The sequence below is a fragment of the Dufourea novaeangliae genome, unplaced genomic scaffold (genome assembly GCF_001272555.1).
Source record: "Dufourea novaeangliae isolate 0120121106 unplaced genomic scaffold, ASM127255v1 scaffold248, whole genome shotgun sequence".
Classification (NCBI taxonomy): Eukaryota; Metazoa; Arthropoda; class Insecta; order Hymenoptera; family Halictidae; genus Dufourea; species Dufourea novaeangliae.
This window is the reverse complement of record NW_015374156.1, coordinates 1714921-1740813: the sequence shown is the minus strand read 5'-3', so window position 1 is coordinate 1740813 and position 25893 is coordinate 1714921. Positions and strand designations below refer to the sequence as shown.

Genomic DNA, 25893 nt, shown 5'->3' with positions numbered 1-25893 from the left:
AAAAAAAAAAAAAAAAAAAAAAAATGGTACACGGCGTACACGGCTAGGTCAATAAACTGTGTGACGCAACGTCACTAGTGCGTTGGAATTTATCTGTTACAAATATACAAATGTAAGGCAAGGTATAAAAACGAATAAAACAAGAACATGTAAAAAGTAACATTAATAAAAATGTCCATTAACGATGCATTTAGAATAAATTGTCTTGCAGTTAACTCGTGAAATCATATAGATACACGTAATATGAATGGAATATATAACACTTTATTTGTGCTAATAACACTCAGAATTCATGCTTTATTGGTAACGTCGGATATTGACACTAAAATGGTAACAGGGCTACGTAGCCCTATGAACGTGGGACAGAAAAGAGCATTGGATGATAGGTCTATTCTATACCTAGTCGGTGGTGATACTAGATTCAAGTTGATTTGAATATAATTCACGAATGCACCGTTCTCATAACGTAGAGGGCAGCAGAAAGTCTCTGATGTTTTGCACGATCGGTATTTCAGAACCTGCGACACGAAGTTTCATATGTCAGGTCTATTCTATATCTCGTATGTGCTATTATCTAGAGACCGTTGAAATCTAAGTTGTTAAGGTACTGCTCGCATAGATTCTTGACATTCCTTGAGCTACAGACGACTGTGCTAGGGATCCAGCAAGTCGGGCCATGGAAATATGTACATATTTACATCAGACGTTGGATCTAGTCTTATTATACATATGTACCTCATCTGTCGTTTTGTGTAATTCAAAATAGAGACATACGTATATACTATAACGAATCGACAATATTTTAAGGCTTCATCTGCAACTGAAAGTTCAAGCTTTTAAGCATATAGTTATGCTATCTTGCCGCCAGATAGCATAACTATGTTATTTGGGGTAGACTCTATATCAGGAACCAAATCGATGGCGCAATGTAAAATCGAGAAAATGTTACTAGTGGTGAGTAGCTTGAGCGTTTTACTATAAAAGTATTACTTAAAATTTGTTAAAATTATTAAAACCCAATAACGATAAATTCTAACATTGATCGAGTAAATGTAACATTTTTGCATTCATTGTTAATAAAAACATGTAACTTTTACACTGAATAATGCTAGGGATTTTTGATGAAAGGTTTTCATAATTAACGTTTAAATGGTTGTGTGTTACACGTGTTTTAAAATATTTTATTATTTGCATATTTTTTGTGCAATTAGTTAAAGTAAATAGGAAAATGCGATGTTTTTACGTGAAGAAATGATTTCTTGTAGTTCATACTGCGAGATGACATTATTATGACATTAAGTACGGTTATACGGTATGTGTCACTTTATCGATTAAAATTTTCATTTTTGTCATTTACGTTAATTTTCAGTCGTTTCTCCGAAATTATCCAGTTTTTTCTAATTTAATCTGTAAAAATAAATTGTTTTCAGTATCAGTTTCTGTGATAACATTTATAAAAGTGTATGGACTGTGAGTTAACACTTTATAATGTTTTATGCAATTTGTAGAGTTCTTAGATTATTGTGTAACAATGTAGTCAAATAAGAGAATAAAATATTTAATAATAATGTAACTGGACAATGTGGTCTCAATAAACATCTTTTCGTTATTCTTAGTTATATAACTAAGGTATACGATTAATCACGTACTCTAGTTTTTTTAGCGTTCGTTTCATGTATATCTATGATTCTATATTTTATTGTGTATTACTCTATTAGGATGATTCACCTTATACTATAAACAAGCATTATTGTAAATATAAATATACAGACATTAAAGATAACAAAATGCAATGTGAGAGACAAGTACGATAAATATACATAATCTAAATATGGAATTATAGAAGGTTGTTATCATGAATTCCATTATATTCAAAATTCATTATTAGCGTGATATCATTGTGAAAGCATTAACACTGTGAGCTCTATATGACACTAAATTATAGTCGTACATAATGTTCTTGAACATACTAATAGTATGAAATAGGAATGTTTTTGAGGTATAAAAATGTTTTTGTGCTCTAAGTGTTAATAATTATAAAATTAAACAGATTGTTATAATTAATTTAAATCTTATGTAATACAAAAATAATATATAATAAACAATATTCTTATATACATATTATTTTATAAATATGATATATTTACAATGCAATGATATTGTTTTAAGATTTTCATTTTTAATCAATATTTTTATGTTACTTTATACATAATATTTAATCAATGTTATTGTTGAATAAATTTTGTTGAGTAAGCTTTGTTTAATCCGTATACATATGGTAATGTTATTGCATAGTATATACTGTATAGACATATATTTGAATTTATTTCACTTTAATCAGATTTCTTATTTTCACAATATAATCATTATTATATAAAATTAATTCAAACCTGAAATTCGATATTTAGAAATATTACAGTAACACGTGCTAATTGTTTTAGCTTCCATAAATCATCATCATAAATCATACTCTCCTTTTCATTATTTTTTACATGGTTTCTTATCAAGAATTATTTATTGAGGCCACTCAAATTTACGTTTATTAAGTATGAGCAACAGTATGCAAAATATAATAATTTGATAAAGATAAACAGTAATACAATATGAGTCGTTTTTAAAAAAGTGGTGTAAGTCCAATTTTGAAAAAAATATGTTCAAGGAACTTTCAGCTACAGATGGATAGCATTTTTTCACATTTACCATAACAAAGACAATACGGTACAATATTCTTACGAATTAGTCCAAAGAATATCGGCTGTTAAGTGGAATTGCATAAATGTTTATTTTTTCAAATTGGTATAAATCCATTTGTAACAATGAATCAATTTATTTAACACGTTAGCTACTGCCGTTTACAGAGATGCAGGTTCAAAAAGATAGAAGAATCCTGTCAGAGAAGTTGTAAATTGGTTTAAGATTTGCTAATGAGATTTAAAAGGGTGCACTATGTAAAATGTTACATGAAACATCAGTGGAAGATAATGCGAAATAGCCCTAAGATTTATCCCCAAAACGAGAAAGGCTAACAAATTTCAGTGAAATAATATTATTGCCGTTATATACAAATTCAAAATCTGTTACACTAGCTAAATATAACGATATGATGAGTTTATTGCCTTATACACTCCCTGTTCACCGCGAATATTTCGAGAAACTTTCTTCGAAGCAAAATAAACAAATTATTAGTAGAAGTTACTAATATTATCTATCTTTATGATTGTGTTATATATTATAAATATATTTTTAAACAACAGAAAAGATTGTAATAAGCACAAAGCTGTATACAATAAAAATATACAATACAATACAATACAATACAATACAAATATATTTTTACACTCAATAATATAACTTTATTTTTAATATAATTATTATTATTCGTATTGTAGAATTATATTCCAGAAAAATTTAATTTATTTGAAATATAAATTTAAATTTGATATTAGTCATGTGTTTGATAATTTATTATTTTTAAAAGTGGTGTAAGTCCATTTGCGGTTAACAAAAACACTGTTTTACTTAGAGAATATTTATAAAACTGCTCACATAATAAAATAAACATATCTGGAATCTTAAAAACATAATAGAAGCGTTTAACAATATTTTTAAATAGGGCGAAATGCAAAACCATAGATATTTCGAAATAAAGAAAAGTGGATTTACATACTACTTAAAAAAAAACGGATCATATATTTTTCACACTTTTGAGAGGTTGTAACAGTAACTTTACCCATTTATAACAATTTCACATGTATGTAACTATTGCATGAAGATTGCTAACAAAATGTTTCAGAACATTTTGTTTACACCACTTAAAACAGAATGAATGAGAGGTAACAATGATACTTATTTGTACTTAAATGTCTTTCAGTTTTCTATTTCTATTGTACAGTTCATTATGCAATACCTACAAGCCTTTATTAATTTTTTTAATCGAGGATGTGGATTTCAATAGAAAAAAAGAAAATGCCACGTTTATGTAGATTATTTTAACATTTTCGTAATATGATATTTCTAGGTAATGGGAATTGGGGCACTTTGATGCAACGGGGCACAATGAAAAACTAATAGTTCCTCGATATCCGTAAACATTTAAAAGTTTAAAACATGACCATAGGATAGCATATAAACAATCTCATCTTGTGGTCCTGTTATGAACTTTTAAATGTTTATGGATATCGAGATACTATTGGTGTTTCGTTTAACCCTGTTACATCAAACTGCTCGAACTCCCCATACACGTAAACCTAAAAATTACCTTCAGTAATTAAACTCTGAAACTATCTCAACACATGCAAAAAAAGTAAGAAAGTTCTGCTTTATAAGGTAATTCACTTGAGAGTTTTTGATTGGAAAGGAATAATAAATGAAATTGAAGTTGCGAACTTGTGGCCGTAGTAGTACGTCATTGGCCACAAAAATGTTAATATTTCATGTTTTTACGGTGATCGAAGATCCTGCAGCTCGACCGCAATAAAAAGAATTGCACCCGAAAAGAAAGTGATATATTACGAGTGCCTTTAATACGAAAATATCGTGAAGTTCAAATAAGAGGTGTTACACACCGTATACCGCTAATATTCATCACTGAAACTTTTATCTTCGTTACACCTGAAAATTTTACCTTTACGACCTGCATCACAATGTTCGTTTTCAAAGTTCACGCGCATCGGATACAGATTAAATTTTTAATCTCACTACTGCCGATCACGTTCTACGCTTCGGCATTCACATATTTACGTTCCTTTTAACGATTTATCGTTGCGACAAAAATACAAGAAGAAAAAGGAATGGCACGAACAGTGTGGTTACATATTCTATAGTATATTATGCGATAATTACAAGTTTTGTTTTCATTTTCTGATTGGTCTCTACTTCTTTTTACTTTTGCATTTGTTTAAATCGAGGTGATGTTACTTGATTATATCGAGGAAATATGCTTTGATATTGCAGTTTAAAATCACATGTGACAAAAGTACATTCTGGAATAATCAATCAACCTGGCGATCTAATTTTTTCAGCGCAAAATTCAAAGTAAGTTACTTCCCAGATAGCACATGACGTCTTGAAGACGGCTTAAAGGCGCCTTAGACCTAAGAGAGCCGTAAAATGGGCGTCTTCAAGGCGTCATGTGCTATCTGGGTTAAGTTAAGTAATCCACGAAAGTGTGTGTCTGCATAAATATCTGCAGCCTGGAAACATTCCGTGAGCAACAAATAAATTATTTTTATTCTCTATTTAATGTTTCAAATTCATATGAAAGTAGGAATTTAAAATCGATCTTTGATTAATCTCTTGTGTCCTCGAAAGCATCATTCAGAGATGGTATCACTATACAGCAGAGTTGGGCATAATTTTATTCGATTAATACATAGTGAAAAGCTGAAGTATCCAGGGGCATCAGTCGGAGCTTTAAACAGTTAATGGGATTAAATAATTATTTGCCAAATGTCGACTCATTGAAGAAGAAGTATTATTTTATTATTAAAAATTGAAATTTATATGTTCAAACGATTAAAAATGACGAGGTACTTTTTTGTTTTTTTATTCGCTATTCGAAACCTTTTATCTGTATAATGAATTTGCCCATCGCCGCCATACAGAGGTGTACAAGTCATTATACATATAGATTCATCGCGAACTTTTCGCATTCATTTGTGTACTAAATAAATATTTCAGGCATTTCTTTCAATTTCTGTTGTGTCTCTTTTTTCAGTTTTCTGTTTTTCTCCTCTTCTGGTGAGGCAACAGTTAAAGCTGAGTGAAAATTTCAATCTATTTAAACCCTGAAAGATTATCGCATGTACAACATCGCGCTGAAAATCTTTTCAACGAAAAATATTACGTATTGCATTGCAATAATACATTGGGTCAATGCACACGAAATTGCCGTTTTGCGTGTTCTGTTTGGTCAATTGATATTTACAAAGCCAACACAGGCTCTAGCTTGGTCGTACAAAAGCATCACACGCTTTCGCGTTATTAACATCGGACACATTTATTTTGTAATTTCTCGTTCAAGGTTAAAAAATACAATTACCTCTCATCACTTTTGAATAACTGTTTGAACAAAGTTTCAATAAATGCATACCAACAAACAAAGACGATATTTACAGTTTCGATCGGCAGGTTTCATGCGCATAAGCCGAGTTACATTGCACCTAAAATGCGAAATCATTGAACCGCATGTACACCGCTCTACATTGCATTTAAAATGCCAAATCGAAAATTTGTTGATTGAAATCGAGACAAAAAACATTCAAAGATTCAAACCAACAACAGAAACGTCTAAACGAAATCAAAGCTCTATTTGAAGATCACGTTCTTCTTCCTTGTTCTTTCTCTCTCTTTCTCTCCCCCTCTCTCTCTCCCTCTCAAATTTAATAATTCATAATGTACACCTCTGCACGCCCTAGCAATTCGTGTGCGAAGTTGCACCAGCCAGCCTTAGTTAATTTCGTTAGGCAACCTGAGACAAGGGCGTGGATTTTGATCGACGATAGGTGTGGCGTGCGCGGTGGCGAGAGCGTGCGTTCCGAGAGCAAGAAAAACATTGAATCCGATGTGTGGACAGTCAGAGAGATTCGTTTAACGATACACACCACCACGGTGGAGTTGCATCTCGGGAGGCGGAACGAGCCCGCACACGCTTCTACCGCCACACAGGCCCGATACCCCTTTCCTCTTTGTCCGTCGCTTTCGTGCTCGCTCTATCGCTCGTTAGGCGCGTTAGTCCTCTTCTTAACGCGGAACTTTCGACCTCTCGTTCGCAGGCATATAACACTGGTCACTTAGTTTATGCTCGACCCTGTCGTCGGTCGGATCGGTGGAGGGATCGGCGGTCGTCGCTTCATAGGACGAACGACTCCACGCTTCTCCGTCACGGAGAACGGACCGAAACTGGTAAACGTTAAAACGATACTATTTTTACGATCTCGCTTCTGTCTTGGGGCTCTGCGTTCTTCTCTTCTCGTTGTCCATCCACGTTCAGCTCTATCGCTCTGTTTCTTCATCTTCGAAACATTTCTAATCGTATCATTCCCTCCCCGGTTTATCGAGCATAGCTAGCACACGGTTAGGGTCATTAGACTTGTGCGAACGTCGGAATAGAAACTAAGACCTTCAGGCATGAACTTCGTGTGCCGCTTTTGGGGGTTATGATGTTTCACCGGTACCGAAACGATGCGCGGTCTTATTTACACGACTCACGTTCGGCGGTCGTGCTTGCATAGGATTAGGATTAAGTAGTCCCAGGTTGGGGTAACGAATACGGTAACGTGAGTTGTCTACGACAACCGGCATGCGTACGAACACGTTGAGTGTGAGATCGTTCAGGGGGAGGGGGGAGTTTTTGTTATACGGTTGCTCGATCGTTTTCCGTGTACATGCGTCGCGCATCTTTTTCACTTAACGATAACGCTCCCCACGTGTCAACATACTTGTTCCTTTTTACGCAGTGGTTACTAATGATTGTTGTGGGACGTTATTTATTTTGGAGTGGACGTATCGTAATATTGCGTGCTCGAATGCCTCCTATTTGAAAATAGTATTAGACATTTTTGGGCAGACGATTTACTGACTTGTTTGACAAATTTAGATTTTTATAGATATTAGGTGTTTTAGTTCGTGATTCGTTGTTCATTTTTAAATACGGAGGTAATATTACACACATTCTAAGCATCTGGCCGACATTTTGTTTCGCAGAAGTGGCTTAAGTTGTTGATCAACTGTAGTAAGTAGTTTTTAAGTAGTTTGTATCCTTCATTCCTCAGGCAGGAATACTAACATGGTAAAAAATAATTAATTACTCAGTGGTATACGTAATAGTTATTCAACAAGTTATATGTTACACATCGTAATTGTTATGTATAATTGCGCTTTATTATCTGTGGTTTTTCATGAAATGAAAGAAAAATGTATAAAATAAATTCAGCACGTAGGATGAGGAAGAAATTGTTTCAGAATTACAACTATTTTGTGACAGGATTTCTAATATTTTAGTTAATACGACTTTCAAGTTGCAAATTAGTGGTTTTGAACGTATTGAAGGTTGTGTTTCCTACTTGCAAATTTTCATTTACATATCTTCTGCTTTGAATCTTAACAATGTGCACATAAATATGTAATACAGCCGTATCATTGTTATTGTCATTCAATTACTATAGTTATGTTATTGTATCAATATTACATTAATATCACAATCGTAAGTTTACTTTAATAGATTAGTATTTCCATATACCATTAATTTCCATGTAGAATCATTAACTCTAATGGTTACATTTCACTTCGTTTACTTTCCTCATTAATGTTAATAGTACGTTTGTTTTAATAGACGCAATCAGGATCGAAGACACTTCTTTTACTGGTCTAAATGTTGTGTAAGAAAAAATAATAATATTCATTAAAACTAAATAGATCTATTTGAAAACTAAATTTCAGTTGTAAATGAAGAACAAGAAAATGATTATTGTATTATTATTCATTAAAATAATGTTTCTACAAATTATTATAAAAACATGAAAGTAGTAAGTGAATTGTATATGGAATTATGTAGGAAACGTTTATTAAATAGTTTCTTTATCTAGTAATTGGTAAAATACCGACTATAACAAGGATAAACAAATTTCATTATAATAAATATGTTACTTTACACAATCGTGGGCATTTATAGCACATCGCGTCTTAAATTACACAGATAAAAGTTTCGACAAGTAACAGACAAAAAATAAACATTAACGACAAAATAAATGATTGGAGTTCGAAGTTGAAGTGTACTTCTAAAGGATATTAAAATATGATAAATGCCTCGAAATTGCTGTAATAGTCAGCAAATACTTCATTCAATTATAAAGAGCAGTTCCTTCGCGCCGAGGATGCGTCATTACCAACGTAGACTTCCTTCTCCAGGGAGATAGATTTTGTTATCAATGACGGCTGGCATGCAACGCGTGAGAAGGTTAATCGATGGTTAATAAACACGGGAGCGAAGTATGATATAGTTATCATGCTCGAACCGCTCAATTCGAATGCAGATTAATGTCAAGGGTAAGAGGAACAGATTCGATGGTTTTAAGCAAGAGCACGCGGGAATGATGAACAAAATGACTCCACATATCGCAACCAGTGTGCCAAGCGTAGAAATTTTTGAGTACGATGCAAAGTTTGTTTGCATCATTGTTGTGTCGATGTTTCCTTCATCGTGTACCGAAAAAAGAAAAACGTTAAAGATTGCATGTCAATTTTGGTATACTTACTGGTACCATGGATTTTTGTTCAATTTTATCAAACTTTCTTCTTCAATAATAATTAGTAGCCCAAACTGTGAACTCCCAATTCTTAGATACCCTAAAAAAATGTTTTACTTATTTTACGATTATGTATTATTATAAAATGGTATTGTAAAGATTGTAGAAAATTATTGTGGTCTAGTTTTGAAGTAATCTTGTACACATATTAATATACAGAAACACCGAACGTCCTAATTATATGATCATAAATATGAAATTCTATAACATTTTTCCCATTTGCTATTTGGGTTAGTGATAGATTGATTTCTGACTTCTGGTATCTGGAGTAATATTGTTGGTGCTTGGTAATATGTCTATTAAAAAAAAATTAATTCACGCTGTTTGACGTATAATATATAACGGCATACACTACACATTTAACACGGAAGATTATGAAACACTGTCTTGTCGTTTGCACAATTTTTCTTTCGAGCTGATATCAGTTATTTTTTATCGTATTGAGTAACCGCAGTTGTAACTTTCAGACCTATTTTACCGTGGCTAGCGAATACTTTTAAGTATTCAAACATCGTTTACAGTGTGTGCTTCTCTTTAAAATGGTTATTGTTAGGAGTTAAAAACTTACTTCGAAAGCATTTATTTATGAAAGAAAGGAACAACATACCACGTGTTTTTGACGCATACAGAAAATATCTAATTGAAGAAAGACAGATGTTGTATAAGAAAGATAGAAAATGTATATTTATGTATATGCTACAGGGAAGGATTGAAATGTTTATGAATTTTATATGATATTACGCTTTAATTTAAGTAGAACCGTAAACTATTACTTAATATTACTTAAGCACAGTTGGTGATCGTACCATATTTTTATTGAAATAGTAAAGTAATCTACATAATATTCAATTGATATAATTTTTTTTTCTTTAAATTTGTATTGCTATATTTTATTCTCTATTAAATAATTACTGTACCACACTTAGGCTAGACTTAATAACATCTGAGCTGAGCTTTGCCATTACACCATTGTCCCAGACAATCATGCATTTAATCAGTATAATAAACGTGTTAGTAATGAATGAATTAATTAAATCATTCTAACTATTAGACTCTCTAATGTGATTCAGAATTACATTGCAGTCGTGTAAGATCACATCACCCTCGTATTTACTTTTCCACTTGCAGCAAGCGCGAGAGTAATTTTCTCAAATGTACTAATTTTAGGTGAGAACGTGAGCTGGTAACATAAGGGAGAAACGTACTTCATTCCTCAAATTACATTATGCTGAGTTGAAGTATTCGTGCTTCCCATTTATTTGCTCCCACGGCGAGTCGTGATTTAAGAAAGAACGATTTAAGAATAAAATTTCCTTTTCAAAATCTGCATTTTACAGGATTGTAAAATAATATTAACCACATTCTTTTTGGTTCGCTAATGAATGTGGAAGTTATTCCGGTATAGATACATAATTTTGTCAGGACAGTATATTTTCATTTCCAATAATTTTCGAAAAATCTACTCTTCCATTTCATCTTTTAGCAAATTTAATAAATCATACTAACCACTATCGAATTCCACTGAGGACGTGATAAATTCTTAAGTACGTTTTGCACGTAATATCACATTTTCATCGACTTTACTATAATTTTAAAACATCCTGTGTATAACTGTATATGAATATACCTGATAATAACCTTTACTGCTTTATGCATGAAAATCTATTGTGAATTTTAATAGTAAATATTTTTTGCAATTCTCTCTGCATTAAACGTTGATCAGATATAGGTGTTTCAGTTGGTTTTATGGGTATTTAATGGACTGCCCTATCAACTTTTACTTTTCAGTCATGATATACTGAAAGAAAATAGTAATAATAATCTTTGTGCAGGATGTTTGATCACAATCAATTTTCCATTTGTGTCACAGTTAGAATTACATATAATATTTTACGACAGAAAATAATAACTTGAAGACTTGATCAATATTTCGTTTGTGAAATATCAAATCAATCGTTACAAATTTTTCTCTTCTGAAAATATCACAATTTTTTTGATGGTATACTATGAAACTACTACAGTTAACTAGTTTCGAGTTCTGTTTCGTCTTCGATTCGTATTTTGTAACAAAAATGGGTACACCACTTTCTACGAAGAGTCTTGGGGAGCACCCTTCACTCTTTTTCTCAAGTATTAACTCCATTATGATATCATTTATGCGCTCCATTATATTATCATTAGCTTCGGAGCTTTGCTTGAATTAGACTCGACTGTTTAATGTTCTTAGAAAGTTGCATTGACGCTCCATTTAATGATGTAATCATCTGTTGGCCTGGTGTACCGTGCTCAAAATTTCGCCACGTTTTCAACGCCGGTACAATGTAACACTTGCACTTTTATTTCTGTCTCAATCGGTAATAATCACTTTGTCGGGTGTGCTGGTATTGTATAGGAAAGATGCGTATCAAGATAAATCGTATTCATACAAGTTACGGTGATCATCGTCTATTAACCTTCTGCATAAACGTGAAGAGGAACAAAACCGTGACCTTTCACCTGTTTGTTACAGATTACAGAAATTACGTCTATATTCACGTGCTTCTTAAAATTCCCGTATCGATCATTTTGATCCTCTCTTCACTTTTTATTACGTGGCTCTTGTAATTCCCACATCGATCATTTTGAACTTTTCCTCAGTTTTTTACACCCTACGAAATCGTTGTTTCAGTTTGTCAAAGAGCTATCTTGATCTTATTATCGGTATGTTAATGACAATAACATTGCTTGATTCATTTCTTCGTCGCGAGTAAAAATAAAAATTTGGCACCTGTTTTGTGGAACTTTTACGAAAGTTTTTGTATTGCACTGAGGAGGAATTCTCCATGAGAATGAGGCCGAACATAACCTGATTTAGAGTACTTTTTATTACACTGTATGTCATAAAAATTAGAAATGATCCGTATTAGTTTATTAAATATTTTGTAGAAACATTGAAGTAGTATTCTCATAAACATGTTTCATAGAATATAAGATTTTCATTTCTGTAAATCTTTTTTTGCTTATTCAAGTAGAGAAATGGTACTATAAATTCGAATAAGTTACGCGTTTTATTTTTAATCTTATACAGTCATCGATACAATAAGTGGACCTACGTCCTGTGTTATACATAGATGGCCACAATTCGATCATTATGTATCCTCGTGTTTAACCTTTGACGTATCATATGAAGTGGATGGAAGCGAAAATGAAAATTTCAGAGAACTAGTGTATATCACGAATGACAACGTTTTATCGAAGATTAAAACGCGTTACACGTCGATGAACCATTCGTAGGGACTGGTACCTTTAATCGCACAAAAATCGAACGGTATCAGTAACTGTACTTGTAACACTCGAACGTGATCACTAGATGAAATTACATATTAGCAGTACGTTTATGAGACTCTTTAGATTTCTCGATATCAAGTTATATAGCACTTGAGAAAGGAGCTGTTTCAATGTTCTACTATACGCAGTGATAAAAATCTGTTACATGTTATGTTGTTAGTGTGCACGATTAATGTACGATAGATGTTAAATCGATATTAGTTATTTATATTTTTTTTAGCAGAAATATGTTAACACGAGTGATACCCAAATCTTTAGAATCATTTAACCGTTGTCCCGTGTCCTTTTTATCGCTGCAGAATAATTGTTTCGATTTCTCTTTGTATTTTTCATTGTACTGGAAAACGTTCTCTTTCGAGTGGACTGGAGAATATGAATTAACGGTACATACACCACTGGTTTTCATGCTTCTTATCATCATGTTGAGGACACGTATGTGTACGCGCGTGCGCTTGATGCACATTTATCAACACGTGATAACACGTGTGAATTGTTTACCACCGCTGCGAGTCGTATATTACAATATAGTTACACTGTACTAGTGAACATTGCAGGTGAACAAATAATTAAAAAATCATTACGCTGCTTCCATCCTTTTTTTTTGTTATTCTAGTACATGCAAATGTTTCATCATGCTTTTGCTGTCTTTATTCCTGTAAACTAATTTCTTTAAAAAAGTAACTAAAAATGGATGAATTTACAAATAAAATAATAATAAAACGTCGATAAGAAAACGAAGTTCTTTTTAATATTTTTGTTCGGCTTATTAACAGTTTTATAAATTTATGTTTAACACGTTTTTAAAACGAATGGTAGAAGTATAATAATCAGGAATTAATAATGGTTGGAAGTAAAAGTATAGTAATTCTGTGAAAATTTGGAGCTTGGTTAGAATTTGTCGAGTATTAATCCAATATAAATCTACCCTTATTTATTAAATCTGTAACAATGCATTATTACTTAAGAGAATTTATAAAAAGGTGTAGACACGAAATCCAAAAAATTGTATATAATGCTAATGACTTAATTAATAACTGAAACAACAAGCCAGTAGTAATTATTTTGAAAAGAATAAAGTTAATGATAAAAGTATTTTTTGCCTCTGAAGTTTCTCAATTTAAATTGACATTGTATGCACGTCATACATTAAAATATTTTTAAAAATCTTTCCTTTTCACAAAATCTAGTTCAAATAACAATTATGTCAGCAATAGTAATATAATTTTATCAGTGCATCCCACCCCCTGTCGTCAATAACTAGACTGCGGATTGATGCACTTATCACATACGGTAATAGAAATATTTATTGCATCACTCGAACATTAAGCACGTTATCACTTATACCTCTCTTACTATTATTACCAGAAACATGAATTAAAATAGATAAAACAGTAAACGAAGAAGTTCTCAATATCATTCATGCTCTCGGAATTCGATCACTAGAAATCAGTAAAAATACAAGTCCTTACAAAGATCCAGAGATGGGCAAATTCATTATTTCTACAAGGAGTTTCGAATAACGAACAAAAGATAAAAAAGTACTTGGCTATTTTCAACCCGTTCACTGCATGTTTTTGGTATCTTGTACAAAAATTTGTTTCATAAAATCAAGAACCAATAGTCATTATAAGATTATTTAAAACATTACAAATTTTTTTTTATAAACAGTGCGTTTGCTCACGATAAATAACAAACTAGTATTTACAGTAACACCGTTTTTGTAATGTTCGGATATCATTTAAAGAAGTTTCGTACTGCCGATCATCAAGAAATGTTCCAAATATTGTCACCAAAATGATAAAGTAAGCTACCAGTGCAGTGGACAATTGCAGTTAGCGGGTTAATTGATTAAACGCGGAAATTCCAATTTCTATAATAAAATCTTCTTGAATAAGTATATACTTGGAAAACTATTACTTAATCTCATTAATTGTTTAAAGGTCAGGCCAACGATCTTAGATACTTATTATCTGTTTTATGAGCAGATCTTAGGTATATATATTTTCAATATACATTACACGCATAAAATTATGCCCAATTCTGCAAATAATTTTCGTAAGAAATGAAGCATTCTACCCAAGTGATTAAATCCATAAAAATATAAAATCACCAATCTTAAATCCCTTGGTACTAAAATTTGATAAAAATTCAAACAGCCAGTGTGGTCTCTGAATGGATCAATTACCCTATAAATTGTCCCCACGAGACGGGAACATTTTTAAAAGAGTCTTTGTTTTCACCTTTCTTTTCCCATTGACAGACACCCTCTACCCAAACGAAAGTCAGTCGAAGGCACATCGAACGATGACGTTCGCAGAGAACGCCGAAGAGAAGCGAAGTTCCAGTGATCTATCGACCGCGCGACTCGCTATGGAGGATCCGCGTGACGTCCAGCGGTCATCGGAGGAGAACTCGAACGTGAGCACGGAGGGGAATCCGTTGTTGGAGTCCGATCGAAAATCTATATCGGTGAAGATCGAGAGTACGGCTGGGAAGTTGAAGAAGACAGACAGGGACGAGGAGGACCGGGCATCGATGAATAATTCGCGAAAGGATCCGGAAGCTGTTGCTCAGAAGAATGTCGCACCGCCGGATGGAGGTGCTCGAGCATGGATGATTATGATCGGCAGCTTTGTTATCAACGGTGTCCTCTTCAGTGTCATTAATACTTATTCCTTAATCTACCTCGAACTGCAGAAACGTTTATCGGAATCTGGAGAGACGGCGGCGTCCTCGAAGGCGGGTGAGCTTTTCCGTGATTTTTCATTGTATTCGATAAGTTTGTGTAGAAAGGTGCTTTTGATGGATAGTTGAATTTATTCTTAGTGTAATATTGACGTTTCGACTGGTATAAATCAGTACTTTTTATTTTGGTTCACCTTAATACATTTGAGAACGATGACTTTGCAAGTGAATCATGAAATATTGACGTTTCGACTGGTATAAATCAGTACTTTTTATTTTGGTTCACCTTAATACATTTGAGAGCGATGACTCTGCATGCGAATCATGAAATATTTGACTCGCGACTGATGACGCAGCATGTGGGTCACGTACAGCTGGGTGTAAATATTGCCAGCTGCTAAGGATTGTCTTGCAATAATATATCGGGTTCGAATGGGTTAAATAACTACTTTTTTGACAGTATTACAATATTAAGGAAAAGTGAATCTTAGTGAATAAGTTTTTTTGTTTTGTATGCAGTGTAATTTAAAAATTGTTAGAGTGATTATAGAAGGAATTCTTTTACATTTGTTGTTTAACTGATTAGGTAACGATTTGATCTTCTAGAGGGGTTCAATTTAATTTTGTTTTCAATCTCCTAATACAAGTCAGGTTTGTCATTGTGTATTTCAAGTTTAGAAATGCGTTCGAATATGGCGGAGAAGGTTTTAGAGTTTCGAATATGATTTTCGACGTTTTGTATTGAGATATTTGCATTTTCTTTCCACTCAGGTTTTGAAGTGTGATGTATAGTGTCAGTGAGTAATTATGATCAATTAAATGATGACTTCGAGTCAAAGTTATCCTGTTTATATAATTTGTGACACAGCTTAACTGTGTAACGTAAGTGACATACGATATGGATATAGACTGATTTTGGGAAGTTTGTAAGTCCTCAAGGGAATGGCACGCTAACATCACAATTTTTGTTTTATTTTTTTTTCACGCAATTTGTACAAAATATCAATTATATCGTTAAACCATTAACAGGCGCTGTATGAATATTTCATACACCAACATGGGAAAATATTATAATGGGATTAACAGGATAAATCCAATTATTTTTTCATTCCTTTTTTATACATTGTTATATCACAATGACATGATTCGATTGTGTTTCATGTGTGTGAAACCGATATTTGTACCTAGTTTCAATGCATTAATCATTATTGTGGGGCACTAATGACGCAGATGATAAGATAAAGTTCGGATTTGTCAGTAAGCGTAATATTACAAAAAGGTTTGGTCGTCAATGATTTCAGTGTCTAATTATTTCAACCTTGATGAATTCATAAATTATGAATATGAATTGCTAAGACATTCTTATAATATTTTGTATTTTGGTGATAGATACTTATAATACAGATATTTTTATTATTTAATAATATTATTTAAAAATTTGTATTTAAACTTTTACTTCTAATTTGGACTTATATTTATATATATTATACTTTTCGTTACATATTTTAATATTTCATGACATCAATGCTAAAGTACACACTTTTATAGTATTTTTATACAGTCGAAAGAAAGTGGAAAATACTGTTCCAAAAGAAAATGGAAAAATTTTCGGTTTTTAAGTTTGGTTCTATAAATCTCTGTCCCAAGTAACTCTTCAGTGCAGTCAATGAACCGCGTTATCTTACCATTTTTAATATTTACCAATTCTTTTCCTGATAACGCATTATCTAATAGTTACTTTTAACGACAGATCATTGAACTGTCTTGCTTCCATTCACATAATTTTACTTTCAGTTGTTCCGGATTGTTTTTTTTCTTTAACGATTTTTTTTATCATTAAAAAAGACAGTAGTTAGCCATTTAAAAATGTGGTACATTTAATTAAATCACTTTTTTAATCATTCGACAATATTTCTTTAGTAATATTCTGACCTTTGAAAATATCGTTCGTGTTTATAAAATTTCACGTGAAACGCCGTTGATTACAGGTAAAACTAATAACTTTCTGAAACAGTACATGTCGATTAACATATTTCATCAAAGTTTCAGTAAATGCATCGTTATCAATTTGAAACATATTTATAAGAAATTATACACCACTCATTTTGATTGTTTCTGTAGTTCCAGTGTTAACATCACCGAGAAATTTATTGTTTCATTGATTTCTTTCTAGGTATACAATAAAATAAGTAGCGTTGCAATATTTTCATATTACTTTAATATAAGTGGTTAACATTTGCATAACATGCATTAGGGATGTATACCACGTTTATCAAGAGTATTTACGATTAATTAGCGACTAGCTAAAATTATGTAAGCTCGTAATGGTTCAAATACCGATGATAAGAGTGCACATATCGTATTGTACAATTCCATTGTCAATTTGTCCGTGGCCTAATTGTACAAGCGCATGCATCGGAACTGAATTCTGCGTACCGACAGTTTCTTAGGTTTAATCATCGTTAAATGTGGCATGGGATAACTACTTGGGGTAGCATATCAATTAAACCGATCGATCAGGCTAATCATCCGTAGAGTCAATGCTCTGGACAACCTGGATCTGAATTAGTCGTCAATTACGTGGACATTAATAGTAACGAGGGTCAAATAATATTAATCTGGGGGTAGTTACTCTTTCAAATAAAACTAGGTCTTTCCTGAGCAATGCGGGTAATGAACGATGTCTAAGATCACGGGTGGATGATGAAAATCTCGCATTGATTGTTAAACGTGACATTATTTTGCGGTCTCCTTACTTGATATCGTTGGACTTCCACTTTCTTTCAATTGAACCGGTATTAGAAATAATTTTGCCACAAGTACGAACCTAGAGTTGTTCCTACGTTAATTTTTTCTAGAAAGGATCCATCGGTTTTGGCCCATAAAAAATTTTATCACAAAGTATTTCGTATTTGCCATAATTTATTTGTTGTTCCTTTGAGTGCATTATACAGTTAGTAATTGTTATATTAAATAAAGATATTTGTCACTGTCTATAAAATGATTCTGTTTAGGGTTGTTTTAAAGGGTTCTTTACGAAAGAAAATGTAATTGTGATAATTGATTATGATTAACAATAAGGTAACAATTCCCGACTCGCATTCTTAGATATCAGAAATTTATTAATACGAATTAAAGTGGCTGTAAAAAATAGCGGAATTTATCGTTGTTATAATGAAATGAATAATTTTTAAAATATTTGGGGTTTTATTTAATTAAAATTGAAGTAAGAGCATTTGCCTTTGGATCATTAGTCGTGCTTATCGATGACAAAATGAACGAATTATGATACATACACCCAAAATGATGGAATAAATGAGACATTCTTCATTTTGTAAGGAGGAGTTAATTGATTAAAGCCATTCATTATTCGTGTTTTCATTTCAGCTTTAGTAGGGTCATTAACAATCGGCACCACGTTCTTTTTATCACCGATCTCTGGCATTCTTACTGACAAAATCGGTATCCAGATGACAACGTTTCTGGGTGGCGCTCTTGCATCCAGTGGAATGTTACTCTCATCAATATTTTCTAGCCAGGTAAACAGTTTTTATTTGGCCTGATTTAAACTGACCTTCCTCCGTTCCTTTCGAAGGCATTATTATTACATTAAAATATTCAATCGAACGATTTTTTACGAACATATAAAAGTAGAAAATTAAAAGAATTGTAGTCCTTCATCTTTATAGTCGTACATTGCGATAAAAGTAACAATAAATTTCTTCCTAGGAATCTTATGTACAATATTTTTTATACACTACTATTTAGCATAGTCACATTAGATATAAAATCAGTACACACAAAGTTTATCCCCAATCGATTCAGTAGAACAGTCGTTGTTTATTGCCCTATTTCTCTTGACACACATATTAAGTTGAAGTTCGATTTAGAAGAGTTAATTCAATTGATTAAAAAAAAAGAGTGCACAATAATTATAATTATAATATTAAAACTGAAGTTGATTGATCTGTTTTCTGAAATAAACATAATTTAAGAACACAATAGCACAATACGAGCAAATTTTCCAAATGTTTATAGGCGCCAGTAATAGCGAAAGGATTGAGTAAGGTCAAGAATAATCAAGAATCGTAAAGGGTTATTTCGAGTATAGTAATTTACGAATTTACATCTGTTATAAATGCATCAAATGCTAAGTCTACGTATAATTCATTCAAATCGATTCTATTGTAAAATCTGTTCGCTTCAGGTGACGTTGCTGTATCTGACATATGGGGTGATGTACGGACTTGGGGCAAGTCTGGCTTATACCCCGAGTTTAGCGATCTTGGGGCATTACTTTAAGAGGTACTTGGGCCTGGTGAATGGTATTGTCACAGCTGGAAGCTCTGTATTCACCACACTTATGCCATATTTCATGGAGGTGATACTTCGGCGATTCGGATTGGAAGGCACGTTAAGATGCCTGGCCGTACTCACCGCGGTCGTCATGGCGTGTGCGTTACTTTTCAAACCAATTCCTTGTACGTATAATCGATTTTTATTATCTCCATTTTCTTTTTGCTTCATGTATTATCAATTACATCAATGTTATAGAATATAAGAGACACAGAAAAGATCAGTAAAATATTGATAGTAAACTAATTTTATAGAAAATTGAACTAATTCTGCAGATGCTAGATAAATATGAAAGTATCTTAAGCTAAAGAAAAATTAACTTTGTTTTACCTTTTAAGCTAGATCATTCAGGTTCTATTCCCTTTATTCATGCTCGTAGATATATTGTACAAAGTATTAAAGGATCATTTGATAAGATATTTCATACGAACTACGGAACTGTATACGTATTGTATCGTTCTGATTTTCTTGTATGTACACTTATTCAGATGTCTTTGCTATTTATGAGTCAATTGGATATTCATGGCGACATAAATTTTCCATGTAATTATAAAAGAAATTTGAATTACATTAAAAGTGAACAAACGCGACACAAATGTAGAAAAAGCAAGAACCAGGAAATGCTATGTACATATCTAAAACTTCCGATGAATGTCTCCAAATGAGAATGTTTCATTCGTTCATACGAATTTATACTGTAGAAACAATAATTTAAACGACTAAAAACAAATCTATATGTCTACAGTTCTGGAATCAATTGAAGTCAAAATCAAACTTCAAAAGCTGTTTGAAGGAGGTCGTCAACGTCTCCATTTGGAAGAAGAAACGATACGTGGTTTGGGCCAGTTCCATTCCCCTCGCCCTGTTTGGGTTAGTATTACTACAATTCAGCAATATGTGTTACAATAACCAAACGTATTAATGCTTTCGCTGCAACGTACGCTGTTCTGATCGTTTTCACACTTGAAACGATCACTCGCGTCGCGTAACCTTCCGATAGAAAATCTTTCCGACTATCTCGTTTCGTGGCTGGGATCGTTGATACTGAAACGATAGACGCTGTCACATAAAATAATTTCAACCGCCGCAGAAACCGTCGGAACTTGTGGCTCACAAGTCGGGTTGCGAAAGGAAAACCCGTTTCACGGAGTGGGCAGCCGCGTTGCACGGCGTGTGTAATTCAAACCATTGTAAAAGAAACAACCGCAGCGAAAGCGTCGAGCGTATAAAATGACATGGGTTTTCAGATCAATGAGAATGTTCATTTCAGGTATTTCGTCCCGTATGTTCATATAGGGAAATTCGTTGAGACAGTGTTCAAGGGCGCGGATGGAAAGCTTCCAATCATGTGCATCGGCATCACATCTGGTCTCGGCCGATTGATCTTCGGTTATATCGCTGACTTGCCTAAGGTGGATAGAATACTGTTACAACAGGTAGATAGCCAATAAGTATCTTGTACTCCTTCAAACTATCTTCCAAAGCATATAAACTCTTTAAAACTTTGCACGTTTTATTCAAATGCGATGGTCAGTTACGATTAAAGTCAGATTATTTTTCTCAGTACATTATAGTTTTAAAATTTGTTGTTTTAATGTTTTCTTATTTTTTTGTTTTTCAGATATCTTTCATTAGCATTGGCGTTCTTACGATGCTTCTTCCTGTCACACCTTCCTTCGTCGTGTTGTTACTTATTTCTTTGGCGATGGGATTATTCGATGGGTGCTTTATATCCCTTTTGGGCCCCATTGCCTTCGATATATGCGGCCGAAAAGGAGCCACTCAAGCTATTGGCTTCTTACTGGGCATGTGCTCGATACCATTGACAGTGGGTCCGCCAATTGCTGGTCTGCTGTATGATCATACCGGTAATTCCATTTTTATTTATACGATGTGTTCGGCTACTGACATTAAAAACATTAAGGAGGTGCAATTCTACGTGGCAAAATACGATGAAACTCAAGAATGATAAAATTATGTTGGTGGCTTCATTTTCAAGATATTAACAGTAGGGAACGACAGTACCGGTATGTACATTGGCGTCGCCTAACAAAAATACACCGTTATCTCGCTGACAAAAAAGTAATGTGTAACATCTACCCTTGAGCCTAGACTATCTTATTGCGACACACAAATTGTTCTACAACATTAACTTTGGATACACGTTCGAATTGACATTCCAATTATTTATCGTTAATTACTTGAAAACGAAGCCTCGAACGTAATTTTGTGATTCTTGGTTTTCGTTTTATTTTCACATGTACGATTAACCCTGGAAGTTTCTAGCTTCAGTAGCCGAACACGCTGTATAAAAGTAAATTATTGTTCATGTTAACAGAATACAATGAGGTATAGAAATGATAAAAAAAATCCTTATACATATACAGGGTGGATCGTAATATTAATTATAATTATAATTCTAATCAAACCATATTAAATATTAGGTCAACTAAACTTTTCCGTGCCAAATTTCGTTTTCGATAAAATCGACTTTAAAGTAAGATCGATGAAAAACAAGTAGTATTTATCATACCATTGATTGTGTTCATTACAAGTAGAAATAGTTAGCATTGGACAGATACATGAGTCAGTTGTATTTAAAAGTAAACATAATTAATGAAATTCTTTTGAAAATGAATTTCTTTTAAAAATGAAAAAATTATGTTATATATTTTACCTTCTTTCTGTACGTATAAAACTTATTTACATTATTATTCCATGTACAATCACCTCTTTTTCGTCTATACTGGGATTTACGATCCATCCTGTGTAACTTATATAATGGCTTACGTGACAGTTAGTTGTCTGTGATTAATTGATTGAGTTCTTTTATCGTTGTTTTAACAGGTATATTTGATTTTTGGTGTTTTTGTTTGTTTAGGTAGCTACGATCTACCCTTCTTTCTAGCAGGTATACCACCAATAGTAGGGGCACTGATGATGTTCCTAATAAAGTTCGTTAAAGATGACGACCAGAACTGTATTAGAGAGAACGCGGATAGTAAAGCGGCTAGTCAGAATGGTCGGTAAACAGGTATTTGTGCATCCTTCACATCTAACTAACAGAGTTTGTTTCTCCATGTGGTATCGAAAACACGTGCGTGTCGGTTTGTAAAAACTGTTTTCACGAAGGCGATTGAAACTTTCCATGGAAAGCTTTTCGGATAAAATAAAACACGAATCCGTCTGCTGTCGAGGGGGACAGAGCAATTGGTAAAATAAATTCAATATTTTGAGAAAATATGTCTGCATATTTTGCCCAAAAAAAAACGATTGCCTTTATTCTTCTTTCACACTCTGCATCATCTGTTGGAGCCTACAGCATGCTTCATTATAGCTACACCAATTTCTTTTGCATGGTACTTTTTCGAACGCTAATCAAAATTAATCGTGTACACTATTTGAGAGCTTTGAGATATGCTTGTGAGTAACAATAATGTGATTTCTATAATTTCTAAACAGTGTTTGTTTTTAATCATTGTTGGGGCAATAGTTCTTAGTTATACGACTATTAGATGGTTCGGAAACTTTTTACCGTTTTAGAACGAAAAATTACTGTCTATAGTTTGTAATTTCTATCTTACTTTATCAGCAAATGTAGCTTTCCCTTCTTTTTGCAATTTCTTATTTTTAAACAGTTCTATTATAGCGGTTGTATAAAATATATGTGCATCTGCTTAAAGCACTGTAATATGTTTATTTGACTTGGATTTCACAGAGAAAAAACAAAAGTTCTAGACATAACTCGCATAGTGTATACATATCAAAATGTGTTTATAAGGCAGTGTATGTACACTGTATCAAAGAATTTTTCATTTCTCCAGTAGAAATAATAATAAAGATACTGGTTGTAAAACAGTATGATTTTTCTGGGCGATCTAATATTTCACAAATTTTTCAGATTTTCATCCATTACTAATTCTCCCGTGTCATTGTATTTGATAGAGTATAATTTGTTTGTGTTTTATTATATATTTTATCTACAACTTTTAAGTCAGTGTTACAGATTCTGTACATTTTCTAACATGATAATTTATGCAAATAAGTAGACTAACTGTGGTAGTAAAAGCAGTTCGACATGGGCTAAATTTTGATGTCTGAACGTCGATTTGATACATATATGTTTATTTTTTATCGTACGTTATTATCTTACTAACACTTTTACTATCTGTGAACCCTAAAAGTGATAACAAGAATAACCTACAGAACTCTGATTTCTCTGCGTTCCAATTTCTGGATACTAATTTACTTGTTTCAATTTTCGAGATTGTGTATAAAAGACAAAAGTCTTTGTTGACGGTTTATTCGATTCTTTTACAATGTTTTACCAAACAGTCGAAATATATATTCAGTATTTTTTACCATGTTTCTTCTGTGTACTTTGTACAAGCAAATGTAGTTTTGAAAACTTCTCTTTTCTCTACTGAATCTAAAATGTCTATAGGTTTTCTTCTAACTGCATATTAGGCCTGTGCATACGTAATTACGTTTTTTATCATTAGTATTGTTTATTTATACCTGTAAACGTTGAATTACTGCAAGATGCTGAATCATCAATTATTTCGCAAGCTCATAATATGATTATTCGTCCAATCATATCAGTAAATTGTTTACTTGCATTCCCTAGAATTCCATCATTAATTCCACAGATATCTCTCCTCGGAGTAGTACAATATATCATAATGGTAATGTATCAAGCTCAATTTTCATAGAAATTGAATATTAATGTCAGTCACAGAAGAAAACCTATATCCACCTGTTGGGATCATTCGTATTAACAGCCGATGAATCATCGGTACGGTACGGTATAAAATATAAGAAAACCGTGTAGTCCGCAACCAAGACATTTGGAACATAAAAGAAATTATTTATGCACCGACCGAGGGCACTATACCATTATTCCATATAATCCTGTTCTTTTGAAAGAACCTTCTCGTGGGTTCTCTATTCATTAACAGCAAGGTGAAGGTATTTTCCAGTAATTTCTTAACACTGAGTGCCTACTGCATCCCCTGAAACCATTCGCTATGTTTAACAAGTATAAGTTCTTTTGTGAATACATATTCCCGCCAATTCATCCGTTGCTCGCTAGGACTCGTCTGAAAACGGTAGACTGTACTTCCTACCCTGAATTGTGAAACTGTTTTACTTACGATTCACAGAGTACTCGAGCATCGACTTTCTGTCCCCGTGCTTCGTGGCGACTCTGAAGGACATGTGCGATTCACACGAGCAGCCAACCCGGAAGACGACGCGTCTCGATCTGCACAACCATTACTCGAAACGTTGCGAACTTACGGAACGCCCCGTGTATCGGGATCACGGGAACAACAACTGTCCCGTTCATTATGAACATTCGGAAAGTGTGCCATTGCTATACGGTGAGATTGAGTCGTTAAGACAAAACGCTGGTATCCACCAGAAGACATCACAGTCATCGATTTTTCTTTCGTTTTGATTTACAACCAAACCGTAACGGACTTCGATGAAGTTGTGTCAATAAAGACATTGAGGCTTTTGTGGCCCAGGTTTTTTTTTTCGGTTAAGTATGCGGGGTACTTTTGGAAAATATGGTCGACGTTTTGTCGGCATTAGGGATTCGATTAGGGGTTTAAGGATTCAGTATTGATCCTTGCCACGTCGTGTAATATTGATTAGTTGTTAATTATTAGAAAATTCTTATTATTTGAAAACTAGTTCTCTCACAAAAAGATGACCGGAAGACGGTAGGCTCTCGTATTGGAAGTAAACTTGGGTCATCCTTGGTGATTGCAAAATTCTTCGGAATTTTGTACTGAAACTGTTGAAGAACTACCGGGGATTATTATTAGATTTATTTACTCAACATGATCGATTGATAGTTGGAAAGAGGAAAAAAGATTTTTATTATTCTTAAAACGGGGGAAAAACCAAAAATTTTTAATAATTTAATTGAGGCAAACTATAACTAAATATTTTTCGAAAGAATATTGATTATATCTAAAAGGCTATTTTCAAGAGGATACTCTGGAAGTAATAATAGATGTACTAGATCTGTTTGCCATTGTTAAAGCACGTAGTCAATGTGTGTTGTTTCATCAGCCTTATTAGTCGTTCTACAAATGCTATAAGAATCGCAAATTTTAGTGGTTGAAAGTAGAATTTCGATTAGATCTTGTGGTTTTATCAAGTTAGACGTGCCTCGATAAATTTTACCATGTTTGCCAAAGTTTGTCGCAAA

General features: G+C 33.1%; 1 protein-coding gene across 1 annotated transcript; it reads left to right on the top strand.

Annotated features, from left to right (window-relative positions):
• Positions 1 to 1139: 1139 nt before the first annotated feature.
• On the top strand, positions 1140 to 24904 carry LOC107191938 (monocarboxylate transporter 10). The gene is made up of 9 exons (XM_015581090.1): positions 1140 to 1312; positions 14893 to 15375; positions 18705 to 18856; positions 19525 to 19807; positions 20417 to 20543; positions 20944 to 21109; positions 21295 to 21541; positions 22555 to 22707; positions 24836 to 24904. Exons 2-8 carry the CDS (start codon positions 14937 to 14939, stop codon positions 22701 to 22703), a joined length of 1563 nt encoding a protein of 520 aa, XP_015436576.1. The 5' UTR covers positions 1140 to 1312; positions 14893 to 14936; the 3' UTR covers positions 22704 to 22707; positions 24836 to 24904.
• The last annotated feature ends 989 nt before the right edge of the window (positions 24905 to 25893 follow it).

What these genes read in the sequence shown, in the direction of transcription:
- LOC107191938 (XM_015581090.1), top strand. Translation starts at nt 14,937, where the DNA reads ATGACGTTCGCAGAGAACGCCGAAGAGAAGCGAAGTTCCAGTGATCTA. An exon ending in GGCGGCGTCCTCGAAGGCGG is followed by an intron (nt 15,376 to 18,704) that starts GTGAGCTTTTCC and finishes TTTTCATTTCAG; the next exon opens with CTTTAGTAGGGTCATTAACA. An exon ending in CATCAATATTTTCTAGCCAG is followed by an intron (nt 18,857 to 19,524) that starts GTAAACAGTTTT and finishes TGTTCGCTTCAG; the next exon opens with GTGACGTTGCTGTATCTGAC.